Source organism: Cryptomeria japonica, chromosome 5, assembly GCF_030272615.1.
Source record: "Cryptomeria japonica chromosome 5, Sugi_1.0, whole genome shotgun sequence".
Classification (NCBI taxonomy): Eukaryota; Viridiplantae; Streptophyta; class Pinopsida; order Cupressales; family Cupressaceae; genus Cryptomeria; species Cryptomeria japonica.
The window spans coordinates 621,728,237-621,741,928 of NC_081409.1; the positions used below are offsets into that span (position 1 = coordinate 621,728,237).

A 13,692-nucleotide genomic window follows, 5' to 3' on the forward strand; every position below is an offset into this window, starting at 1 on the left:
TGCACCAAAGGCTGGAATGTTGTCTCCTTGTGATGATGAAGAGGTGATAGAAGGGCTAATGAAGGCCTTCCGAATGATTTATACAAATGAGGAGTCTACAATACTTCACACATAAATGCTTGCCTTAACAAATCTTTTGTGGTCCAACATTTAGTGAACCAAAGGCAAAAATAGATCGAGCTACATTAGCTCAAACTAACCCTATTGGATGGTGGACATGGCACAAGAAGGATACACCACATTTGAAGATGCTTGTTATTCACCTTCTTTCATAGGTTGCTAGTTCCTCTGTTGCAGAGAGAAATTGGTCCATATGTGGCTTTATCCACTCCATCAAGAGGAATATAATTACCTCTAGAAAAGTAGAGAAGCTATTGGTCATGCATTGTGCTCTTTGACTTCAAGATCATCAGAATCCAAATTATCAATAGACTCCAACTTTACGGTGGGATGTTGATCCTAAAGATTTTGCCCAGGTTAATGATGATGAGGCACTACGAGAATTGGTTGTGATTCCATCGGATTATGCGGACCCTCACAATGACAGTGACTCAAAAGAGGACTCTGATTTTGATGTGGTGTTGAGATATGTAGATTAGAGGCAGCAGTGTACTTTCTTTTTTGTATTTTCATATCATAATTGAAAGTGAAACTTGTAGCCTTAGAACATTTTGTTGTAATTTGTAGGCTATTTTTTAATCACATACATATTGACAATGAATTCTGAAAGAAATTTGATTTAAGGTTTGAGTATGACATTTGGCATTTGCTAATTTGTTTGACATTGACTCTCATGCGAACTCTCAATTCAACACAAATGTTATGTATTAAGGTTCTATAATGTATATAAGAATACTTTATCAATGTTTTCATATGAATATTTAAAATTTCCCTATATATTTTAAATTTTTCCTATTTAATATATAGTCGTCCCCTTTGCCGTCCCCAAAAATGGCCCAAAAAATTGGGGACCCTGAAACGCATCCCCTTTCCCTACGATCCTCGTTCCAAAAACTTGGGATAACATAGAATGCAACTTGTCTGATTGTTATATTACAAGTATTTGTTTTATGCCTTTTTAGTTGTTATTCTTGTATATCTGACCTTCGCTTGGGGGACAAAGTCATGATCACAGGGTTTCCACCATGAGTATATAGTTGAACGTTATCATACTACTAATTCAACCCTGAGAATACTAACCTCAGGATTCAGGGAAAGAAGAGTTCTTATCCTCAAGTTATCATGCAGATTCTTAAAAAGTTGTGCACTATTTGTTCAAAGGGTGATATGTGAGGCCACTTATATGGATAATATCTCGTTATTTATGCCACTAAAGCAGCATATTTGTCTTCAAACTATGCTCAGACTAAATCCTATTTATGTTGTCATTACTTCTAAAACAAAAAATACCTGACTATTGTAACGTCACTTTTGTCTATTGAAAATGGAGTCTAACACAAATTCTAAATATTTGCGCTATACATTTCAAAAAACTCACTTTACTTGACATGATGTGTGTGGTTAAAAAACATTGGACAAATGGCAAAAATGAACAACCAGCACAATGACATTTATCACGATCAGTAATACATTTTTACAATTTAGCAGAGGTACTACAATTAACTTTTACTTCATTATATATTAAACAAGACCTAAAGAAAACACTAGTTTGCGTAAAAAACAATTGTATTATAGAACCTTCTGAAGCCAAAGATATAACTTTACTGATTCAGTTCACAAAAACTATTTTTTATATAAGCCACATAGAAAAACTTCCTTTCAATATTATTTCCTTTTTGAGTTTTTCTTTAATAGTTATCAATATGATGAGAAATCAGCATAATAGCGCTTATGAAATTCAGCACTGCCTTTTCATAATTCAGGTGGATGTACTAAATTTAACTTTTCCCATGGAGTGCTAAGCAAGACCTGAAGAATAGTCAAGCCTGTGTAAGAATATATGCAATATAGAACCTTCTGAAAACAAAAAGATAGCATCTTCAATGATTCAGATAACCAAATATCATCTATTTATAAGCCAAATAGAGAAACACTCTTTTAATGTTGTTTCGTTACCTTTTTCTTTAAAAGTTATCAATGTGATCAATGGAGCTAACTAATATTTTGAAATTAGTTCTTAATGGTGTTGAATAGACACCTGTGATGTAAATATGTTGATAAATACATCTCATTTGAAAGACCAGCGTCTGCCAATATAACTGCATCTATGTCATAGCCTCGAATGCATAAGGTCTCATATGCTGAAATAGTTCCAGAAATACCACCAAGTCTACCATCCCCTACAAGAATGGACGGTAACCTAAAAGGCCTGCACTAGAAACACAAAAGCTATTTTATCAAAGGAAATAACAACAAATAGAAACAAGTTATGATTATGCACCATAATATTAGCTAATATAATAAAACCTATATGATTGGTTACAATCTCAATAAAAACTGTTATTAGTTTCTTCAAAATACTATACTGCTGGTACTTCTTTTTAGAGAAAAAATGTTTTGCTGTATCAGAAAGATTGCACAAGCAGACAGCTATGACCAAGTTTATAAAATACCTGTGTATACATTCAAAGCAGCACCATCACACAAGGACTTTCTTGAACTGACCATGTAGTTAGAACTGGCTTAAGCAATATTGGCATACATAAAGAAAAACCGGATCAAAAGGATGGTATAATTGAACAGTGTCAAACTGGTCCTGAAGCTGGCATCCCTATCACCAGTGCTATTTCCAGATGGCAGGATGGCCAGAGCCACCCCAAATTTTTTTCAAAATGACAGAATGTACCCAATGTGAAAAATAATATACATGTTTTCAGGTCATTTTTTGGGCTTTCTTTTAACAGAAGCTTGTTAGGACTTGTTTCCTGTGTTCAATAGTTTGCAGGGTGATTTGATAGGTCTGTGTCCAAGCTACAAAGAGGAATCAGTAGTTTCATTGACAGGTTTCATTCTTCACTCAGAGACTACACGCGTATAGAAAGAAAGAGCAATGCAATAAATATCCATAGTTTACATTTCTTTTCAACCTAGCATTATCAAAGAAGGATACTTCTCATTGTATGTACATCATTCCATACAGCTTCTATACTAATCTAGGACAACCAAAAATTCAGTCAATAGTTTTATGAAATTTGAAAAATCAAAGTTATCTTACAAATGAGACTATAAAATCTTTGAATTGATTCTTATTCAAAGTATCTTCTCAAACCTTTGCTCTTTATTTTCTCGTGTCTTCTAAATGTCTTTGATTTCAAATTGACTCATGCAAAAAATTTATACTGCTGTTTCCCAACAGTCCCCAAAAAATGGTCCTTGGACTGCTGACCTAAAAACATGTCCCCTGTTGACACACCATCTCTGTCCCCAAAACTCTATGGAACATAATGTCAAACTTAACCAGAAAACCAACCAAAGGGTCTGAGACGTACCTATTAGAATAAAAAAATATTTATACAAGCATACAGGCCACTCAGGACCGATGAGGAGCTGCAAACTGAGGAGACTGGCAAAAAGAGGAGTTCTGTGTTTTTAATAGATGGTATTAATGAGAGATGATAGATCTTAGATCTCTCTTCTGTGAAGATGAAGAATTGCATAAGATACCACATTCTTACTACAAGCAAACCTATTGAGGAAAGACTTGGGTTCAATGGCTGCATCTACCTCATTAGATGAAAGTCATCCATCGTGTAAAGGGTTTTAAAAGCCAATTCACCATCAAAGTTGCAGACTCTCAAATGCCATGAAAAGAAAATATGGTCACAATGTAACAGAACAGACATCAGGACTATCTTCTAAGACTCACTACATAAGCACCCAGCAAAATAAACTAAGTGCATCATGGCAAGATTTAGAAAAAGAGGGAACAAAAATATTGATGTCCACAGATGATGAAAGATAGTCAAAGGAGCTCAAATATATATAACAGAAAGGATATCATAAAAAGAATATGGAGCATCTAAAGCTGCACAGTAAGTGGGCAGACAGCCAAGCCTTGCCAAAAACAACTACTTAAAACCCATTAAAACACAGGATATTGAGAAGGAGAAAAAGAGGTACAGGATAGTGCTTCAAGCACAGTTTCACTTATAAGGAACATGCAAAAAGGTATTTTAACTTAAGAAATAAAAGGTAATAAATAAAATCCAGATGAGCACAACACTGCTCAATAACATGTAAAAACACATGGAGCAAGAAGCAATTAAAAAAGATAATGTTCACAGATGAACAGATACAGATTAAATATATGTTGATTTGTTTTCTTCCATTTTATCATTTATTCAGGTCTCTATTGTTCCTTTTGCTCTACTCAGTTTCTTGTGTCTCAACTTCAAGAACACTCCTCTATATTGGCCTGGTCTGGAATCTATAATTATTTTTCTCTCCTTGTCTCGATGATGGATCACTATGTGTGATCTAAAATGTTGATACAAAAAACTACTACACAGTAGTAATCCAGAAACTCAAAAATTCAAACACAGATTACTAGAACAAGAGTTGTTCGGCAAGAAATAATATAGAGAGTGCTGACAATTTAATGCATTCCATCCAAACAAGAGAACAAAGCAAGAGGAGAAGATGCAATTGAAATATACATAGGTAAGAAAAGAAAAAGTAAGATTGAAAATACCAAGAAAAAAAGAAGAGAAATGATGACAATGTCTACAAAAAAATGTAAATAGTTATAGAACCTTACCACTTATTTGAGACAAAAGCATCCCAATATATGCTGAGCAATACTTGTTATCAGGGAAGATATCAAATTTGGAAAAAAAACTACTTGGACATCCTCAACAAAAACAAAATATTGATACACGATCAGCTAAATACAAGGCAGTCCAAACATCCACGACCAAAAAATTGTTGAAGAAGGTGAGCAATATGGCAACAGAATCCAAAGCAAGCTTCTACAATGTGTTCTCAGCTAAATGATCTCATCCCCTTAATCATTGAAGAACCAAAAAAACAAACTTGCAGAGCTCTGTAAAGAGTTGCAAGATGAAATAGTCTCACAATCCTTTTCCTTGGAATGGCCTAAAGCATAGGTCACTCACCAGATGACCAAAGATGCAGGACAAAATATGACCGCTCTTAAGTCTATCATCATAAGAATGTGGCTAACTAAGGGCTGTTTCAAACTACACCCATCAGTAATAGCCTAATAGGCTTTAAAAATGAAGTCTAGTTGATCCATGACAGCTCTGAAAGAACTTGTTTCTGTAAGTTGACTACTTTGTAAGAGCACAACGATAGGGTTCTTTCAAATTCGGGAGGATATTTTTGTTTTATACAAATGATTAAAAACAGAATTGTGGGCCCCACAATAGCTCTTATTCTGTCCAAGAACAAATCGGATGTTAAAGAGTCCCTACTCACATGTTAAGGATCACATTCAAGCACAAAACTGGACATAGGCAAAATAACCTTACAATTTCTCTAGATTGATTTCAAGTTTGTATGTAATGCAAGATTTATCCTTTCTGTATGAAAGGCATCAACTAACCATAGTATTCCAATACACACTAAGGCAACTAAAATATCAAGTTAAACCAATATACTACTTAATCAAAATATGTATTGAGGAAACACGTCCATCTGCTTGTAACAAACAAAAAGAATTTACATGCATGTCCTGGATTCAACTAGAGCATTTTTTATTTTTTTTTAGGGTGGGGTACATTGGGGCCCTCACCCAAACCAAGATGAACAATAAAACCTACATAACCAATCCAGTGTACAGAAACACCAAAAAGACAACTCTAAGACACCATTCGTACAAAAAACAATTACCTAAAAATGGAGAACAAACTTCTTGAGACAGAAACAAAAGCTTAGACAAGCCAAAGAAAACAAATAACCGTAAGGAAGCAAACTTAGGCACATGTAGACACCAACCTTCAGCATCTACGAGAGAGAAGCCACTCGAACAAATTCAACCAAAGCATTGTACTCAAGTAAATATAATTATAATACTATCACATACCTAGATACAAGTCAAAGTAATCTCTTGTCTATAATTATCAGGTACTGCATTGCCTACTAAGTCAATAGTTATCCCCCACTTCTTGGAAAGCCAAGTTGCAAATTCTAGTTCGGATCCTAGGTCAGATTTGTGGATTTGATTAGTGGATCTAACCAAAAACAAAATTGAGATTAAGTTCATTTTGGGTTAGTACAAACAAAAAAGATAAATACATATATACATACATACATACATAAGGTTAAGTTCATTTTGGGTTAGTACAAACAAAAAAGATACATACATACATACATACATACATACATACATACATATATATATATATATATATATATATATATATATAAGATTTGGCTACGAAGGTAGGCACCCAAGATCTAGAGGCCTAATGGAAAGCACAATAACAAGAGAGAATCAATATGATAAGAATAAACTGTATTCCTATCAAGAATGCAATAAAATGGATGATAGTACACAGAAGACCGCTTACTTAAATAGGCCAAACTGAAACATAGAAAGGCATAAGATTATGACAAGTGTCTTGATCTTATGACATGATACATAAAATGATAACTTATCACCCACCTAAGGTGGGAAATTGATAGTGTGATATGTCTACTCATAGATGGAATACTCGCATAGTACTCACCAAGTTTTAAAAACTTGTGAGCATTTTTGGTCGGTGAGTATTTATGCCATTAACTTGCACAAAAACTTGCAAATTTTTTGGCAAGTTTTTCACAAAAACTTGACGAGTCTCTGGCAAAAATTTGACTGCATAAGGAAAAGAGGCCCAAACATATCAAAAAATTATCTTAAAAAAAATTTTCAAGTCAGTCTCAATCTCTTCATCAGAATATATACATGAAATATAACATTTAAGTATAAGTCTTATACTTAAAGTTATATTTCATGTATATATTGGCAGGATGATTGAGAGTAGTTTCAAATCTCTAGGAGTTATAATGCAAATTCTAGGTTTTAGAAGATCTTTTAAATTTTCAAATAAACAAATTTCAATAATTAGTAGGCTCCTATCAACATTCTCTCGCTCTCTCTATCTCACTTACTTTATCTGCTCCGAATTCTAGACCCATCTATCTCCCTATAACTCTTCCTCTACCCCCTCTCTCTACAACTCTCTATCTTAGGCTCTCCTCTCTCCCCCAAGAGCTAGACTCTCTCTACCTCTCTCTCACACACACCCAGACCCCCGCGAGGGGTGCTACCCTCGACCTCATTTTGGCAAGGTAGAGGAGCCACATCGGACTCTTAGGACTAGACCCTCTAGTTCTATCTCTCCCCTATTTTTCACTAGAGATGGAAAGAGGAAGCTGTAATATGTTTTAATGTAGCATTTACTCTTAGTTTTACAAAAACAATTTGCTATTTCATTTTGTTTCAGTCTATCAGCCATTAGAATTCCACATGAGGATGCCATTTTGTACCCAATTTACATTTAAATCAATCAAATATATCTAGACTCAGCTTGTTTCTTTTGTGTACTCATTTATTGACTCATTGGATACAACTCCTCATTGAATTTTGCATAAAAAATGCATTTCTAATTAAACTTAAGCAAATTTTTAAGTTGTCAAGTTTTTGCTGAGTTTTCGCAGAGTTTTTTTTCCAGGCCTTGGCGAGTTTTTTCTTTTGGCGTGTAGTTCAACTATGCATCCACTAAAGGTGGATCACCCAACTAAGGTGCAAAAGAAATAACATAATAAAACCACTAAAGGTGGAAGTTCCACATGAGATGGAAAGTGATATTGTGATAAGTCCACTAAAGGTGGAAATGTCCTATGTGGTCCCTAAGTAAACTTAAGTGATAAGTGTAATTAGAACCTAGGAAAAGGTACAACACCTTAATTACACCAACACCCCCCCTTAAGTGTAACTTAGGAAGAATGTACACAAAAGCAAACAATGCAAGGTGGGTTCCTACTACTAGGCCATGTTAGATACCCATGTACAAATGCAATGCAATCTCTCACGAACGGAGAAAAAGAGAAAACCCAGTGGGAAAAAACTCCTCCCCAAAAGAGAGATGAAAAGACAATATCCTCTCAAAGAAGAATGAGAAGGACAAAACCCCATGCAAGGAAAAAGTCCCCCTCATAAGAGAGAAGAAGAGATTCCATGTAGCTCCCCCCTCAATGTAGAATGTGTGCCAATGGTAGATGCTCGAAACTAGATGTAGAAGATAGTCCGCAATCGTCGAACGACTGTCCTCCCCTTAGGAAGAGTCAAAACCAGAGGTGCATGAATGATGTCTCCCCAATCCTAAAAGAAATATGTAGGAAGAAAACTCAAGATGTTTGGAGTCTTTGAAATCTGCTCAAGTGTCCCCATGTCGATGTTGAAAGTTGCCTCTTCCAAATCAAGTGTACTAGGCCACTGAACTGGAAAAGACTCAAGTGTCTCATCTGAAGATAAAGAGCCCTCCTCCAAGTGTTGTACATAAGTATCCACAATCACATCAAACTCAAAAGAATGATCATGTAGAGAATGAATAAGAGGGTCAAAGTGCTCCCTCACAACAACTAAAGAAGGATCATCTCCATCAAAAAGAAGATGAATGTCATCAATGGTGTCTCCCAAATTTGCAAGATAGCACTCCACAAACAAACCTGCAATGTTTGTCAAGTAGTTATCCAAGGGCACTATATCAAGAAGAAAATGGATATCTTGTTGCACTAAATCACAAGAAGCCATAACTATAGCAACACAAGTATCATCAAATACAACAGTCGATGAAGGAGAAGTAATATCAACACATGTCTCAAAAACCTCAGTAGAAAGAACACCAAGATTCAAATGACCACACTAAATCTCCTCAAATGTGTCCACACTAGATGCCATAGTATGTACATCAACTGAATCAACAATAGGAGCAAAATGTGAGGAGGTGTAGACTCGAGAATAATGATCAACCTCTCAAATTGTAACATCTTTGCTCTGCAAATCTCAAATGATGACAGAATCTAGTGTGAACTCAACACTCTTTCCTGCTCCACCATGTGTAATTTGATAGATAGAAAAGATAATAGTTGACAATGAAGACAAAGAACAATTGAATGCTCTGCCATCCATGTCAATAGATCCCTTCCCACAAACACACATGTGTTGTTAGCCATCAGAATAGTGATGAACGAGACTCAAATGAAGAGAACATACTCTCTAAAGAAGCCATATGATGAGAAGCTCCTGAATCAAGCATCCACCTACCTGAATTAGAATTTGCAACTACAACAAGTGCTTGCCCCTTATGCTTCTCTAGCTTAGATGATGATGAAAATAGGATAACCCTTAGACATTGTTGGAGGCAAATTTATTTGATTCTTCTTAAGAAGATGCTTCAACTCATCAATTTGCTTTAGATAACACTAGTGTTCATCATGCCCTAATTTCTTGCAATATGCACATTTAGGCTTCTCCTTCTTAGATGATTCCCATTGAGAGGGAGAGGATTCAAATTCTTTGTTTAGCTTGTTCTTTTTCTTCTTATGCTTCTTATCAAGATTCCCTGTTTCTTTCTTTACCATAGGATCGATTGCCAACAATGCTTAGCATTGAGAAGACATGATTAGACCCATGTGAATTAACCTTGCTTCCTCTTGGATTAAAAGATTTGCAAAATCAGCAAACTTAGGACCAACATATGATGCTCCCATTGAAAGCCTATGTGTATGAAAGCCAAAAACAAACACCGAATACTCAAGACCAAGCTTGGATAATACATTAAGAACCGATTGTAAATCCTCCTTCTGAATATTGCACTCCTTTAGCTGTTTTCTTAATTGCTTGATTTTGGAGATGTAGTCTTGAATGTGCTCAATACTTCTTGGATCGAGATTCATCAAATCATTATCAATATGGAATACCCTAAGCTTATCAGTTTTACAATACAATTTTTCAAGAGTCTCCCACACCCCCTTAGGTGTTTTACATTATTCAAGATGAAACTACAAATCATATGAGACTAATGAGCATATTCATCCAAGTGTCTTCTCCATTTCAATCTCCCACCTTGATAATGCATTAGGATCAGTTGGTTGCGAAATTGTTTCCTTTAGGTAGCCAAGATAACCCTTTCCCATGAGATAATTACATATTGATTTCTACCATAATGCATTATCATGTGATCTTAGGAGTTCGATTTGAGATTCCCCATCATTAGAACACAAAACATGCAAAAGAATGCAATCAACCATTGCAAGGTTACCCACCAAATTCACTCAATCAAAGAACCTTCCCCCCCCCCCCAAAAAAAAAGCAATGATTTGGCACTTTATATTTAGTGCGATTACAATGGGCACTTGCAAAACAAAGGCAAAATGGACTTCTAATTTTGATGTTTATAACAGCCACAATTAGGCTATATTAGACACAAATCAATATGCAAAAGACCAAATTGTGATATATGCATTACATTTGCCAAAAATAAGCCAAATAAGGCCATGTGTTCAACATGAAATTCTGATCACAATGAGTACAAACTAATAGCACCACTATGAAATATAGAAAAAATTATGCACTTTCTAAAAAAATTGCACCTAAAAAGGAGTACATATGAGCCCAAACAAGACCTTGAAAGTTGCAAAAGCAGGGATTACACAATTTTCTGAAAAATCCTGGCACCAAAATCAAAACAATCATGCACCAATGCAAAGAGCACAAAATTCTACCCCAAATCAAAAAAAAAAATTGCTCAAAAAAAAGAGCCCAGCTGACTAAGATATCGCTGTTTGAAAATCGCCTACATAACTATGACGTTTGTATTGCCATAGCACCTGCAACCTTCAAATGCTTGTAGATTTGGCCTCCAATGTCCAATTTGGATGAAACAAAAGGCAAAAGTGACTTCCTCAAATCTTCTGAATCCAATGGTGACCTTAGATTTGACCCAAAAAACTGTGATATTTACCTACATTATGAAGCCATGAAAACAAGAAACCCCAAAATGCACAAAAATCTCTCAAAATGACTAACCAAAGGCACTTTAAAAGCTTTGATACCATGTAAGATTTGGCTATGAAGGTAGCCACCAAAGATGTAGAGGCCTAATGGAAAGCACAATAACAAGAGATAATCAATATGACAAGGATAAACTATATTCCTATCAAGAATACAATACAATGGATGATAGTACATAGGAAACCCCTTGGGTAAATAGGCCAAGATGAAACATAGGAAGGCATAAGATTATGACAAGTATCTTAATCTTATGACATGATATATAAAGTGATAACTTATCACCCACTTAAGGTGGAAAAGTGATAGTGTAATATGTCCACTAAATGCAGATCACCCACCTATGGTGGAAAATTGATAACATGATAAAACCACTAAAGGTGGTTGTTCCATATGAGGCAGAAAGTCATAACGTGAAGATTCCACTAAAGGTGGAAATGTCCATGTGCTCCCTAAGTAAACTTAAGTGATAAGTGTAATTTAAACCTAGGACAAGGTATAACACCTTAATTGGACCAGCAATATATCTAGTATACATATTTCCTAATATTTTTATTTTACAAAAATAGATATAAGCCTATACAATATTAATGAAGTTAGTATATACTATAATCATAAATGTACAAGAAAAGTTAATATTACTAAATCTTAATATATTATTGATTTTCAAAAATTACTGAACATTAATTATTATGCAGTAAGCATACAACATAATTTAAAAATTAAATTTCATTTTAAGAATTGACATCTCTTTATACTTTGAAGCTCTTCTCTATCTATTGAGATTGAAACCTTGATCTCAAGCCACTTCGGGCACAAAACTTGGTAGGAGTCTAAACAACACTCTAGCAAACTCGAGGTGCAATGCCCTTTGTGGGATTAGGGGTAGTACCCCTTGTGAGGTTCGAGGGCAATGCCCCTTACGAGGTCCAAGGGGAATGCCCCTCACAAGCTCCCTAACACAATATATGACAAACTCAAGAAGTTGTGCCCCAACCACCAAGCCCAAATAAAGGCCTTCAAAACCACACAAATCTTCATGGTGCACATAGTTTTCATGATTTTTTAAAAGGAAAAAAAAAATGCTTATAAAGCAAAAAAAATAGTGTTTTTGGAGAGTTTAATCCACATTTTTCTGCGACACAATTCAAGGGCTTAGAATCAACAAATTCTCAACAAGTACTCTTCAAAAATCATCAAAAACTTACCAAATTCTCTACCTATGATGTAAATTATCATATAATAAAAAAAGCACAAGTTCCATGTCAGCACTACTAAAATTGCCCAAGTTCTATTTGGGTTCACACAAGACAAACCTATAGTCATAATCTTGCATAAATATGAATCAATACCTCCTAATAGATCACAAGTCAGCCATATACTTTTGGCGCCAAGGATAGGGTCAGAACTATATATTATAAGTTACATAAGAGTCTCCCTTAGTTGCAAGTTACATTTAACTTACTCATAAGTTACACACAAGTGGTTCGCCCAAATAGGGCCCCAAATTAGACTCATACAACTAAGATATCCAAATGCCAAGGCCGACAGGCCACTTGGCATTTTGTGCACTAGGTCGGCCCTAGAAGGGATCCGACCTAGCTACACAGCAACACTCCCTCTTAGCTAGTGAGGATTCCTTCTTAATAACCAAGTCACATAGTGACTACCACCATGGCTACTCCCATGAGTAATACATTCACCATAGCTACTCCCAGAGGGTGAACAAGCACATCATGGATTTTCTTCCATGGTACCCACCATACCTACTCGCAGAGGGTGGGCTCACCATGCCTACTCGCAGAGGGTGGAAGAGGGCTTTCACCTCAACCTTCTCCCAGAGAAGGGTGCATTACCACCATGCCTACTCGCAGAGGGTGGACCGAGGGCTGTAACCTCAGACTTCTCCAAGAGAAGAATGCATCTCCACCATGCCTACTTGCAGAGGGTGGATCCACCATACCTACTCGCAAAGGGTGGAACGAGGGCTTTCACCTCAAACTTCTCCCAGAGAACAATGCATTAACAAGGGATTGCACCTCAAACTTCTCCCTCACAGAGAAGAACTCATTAACCAAATCATCATGATGGCGTGGCTCCCTCTGAAGATGGAATGTCAGGCTTCCTCTAAGGCTGAAATGTTAGGCTCCCTCTGAAGCTGAAATGTCATGCTTCCTTTGAAGCTGAAGCGTCATGCTTCCTCTGAAGCTGAAGCATCAAGCTCCCTCTCAACCTTCTGACCTCTTTGTCCAAGGTTACTACTGACGATATGTCAGACTCCCTCTGAATGTTGATTCTTCCTCTGCGAAGAAATGCAAGCAATCTTCCTTCCTTGAATGCAATCTCTGATTCGTCCTAGAAGCATTTCAAAGAGAGATAATGATAGTCAGGGAAATGTCAATACATGATTCGCTGATGATGTAGCATGACTTAATGAAAAATTCATGAACATTATTCAAACATAAAGAGTACTTATCTTTTATAATTTTGCTCAGCATTGGAATTTCCATTCACTTGGATTGATCACATCGAAGCACCTACTGATGATCTGATGGTTGTGTGGCCTTTGGCCCTCGCCATCACTCATCATTTGTCCACGATATCTGCTTCGTGCATAGCTTAAGCATCATCTGAAGAGCTGCATTTAATACCATCCACAGCAAAGTGATGGACCGACCACATAAATGTGACAGAAATCCACCTGTAGCAGGGTGTGC

The 13,692-nt window shown here is 36.1% G+C and overlaps 1 protein-coding gene across 2 annotated transcripts in view; it reads right to left on the bottom strand.

Moving 5' to 3' along the window:
• LOC131063774 (bifunctional dethiobiotin synthetase/7,8-diamino-pelargonic acid aminotransferase, mitochondrial) overlaps nt 1–13,692 on the bottom strand; it is a 228,178-nt gene that overhangs the window by 184,483 nt on the left and 30,003 nt on the right. For both annotated transcript variants that reach the window (XM_057997706.2, XM_057997705.2), the window contains exon 2: nt 2,159–2,329. In XM_057997706.2, the coding sequence (XP_057853689.2) occupies nt 2,159–2,329 (171 nt within the window). The remainder of the gene's footprint in view (nt 1–2,158; nt 2,330–13,692) is intronic.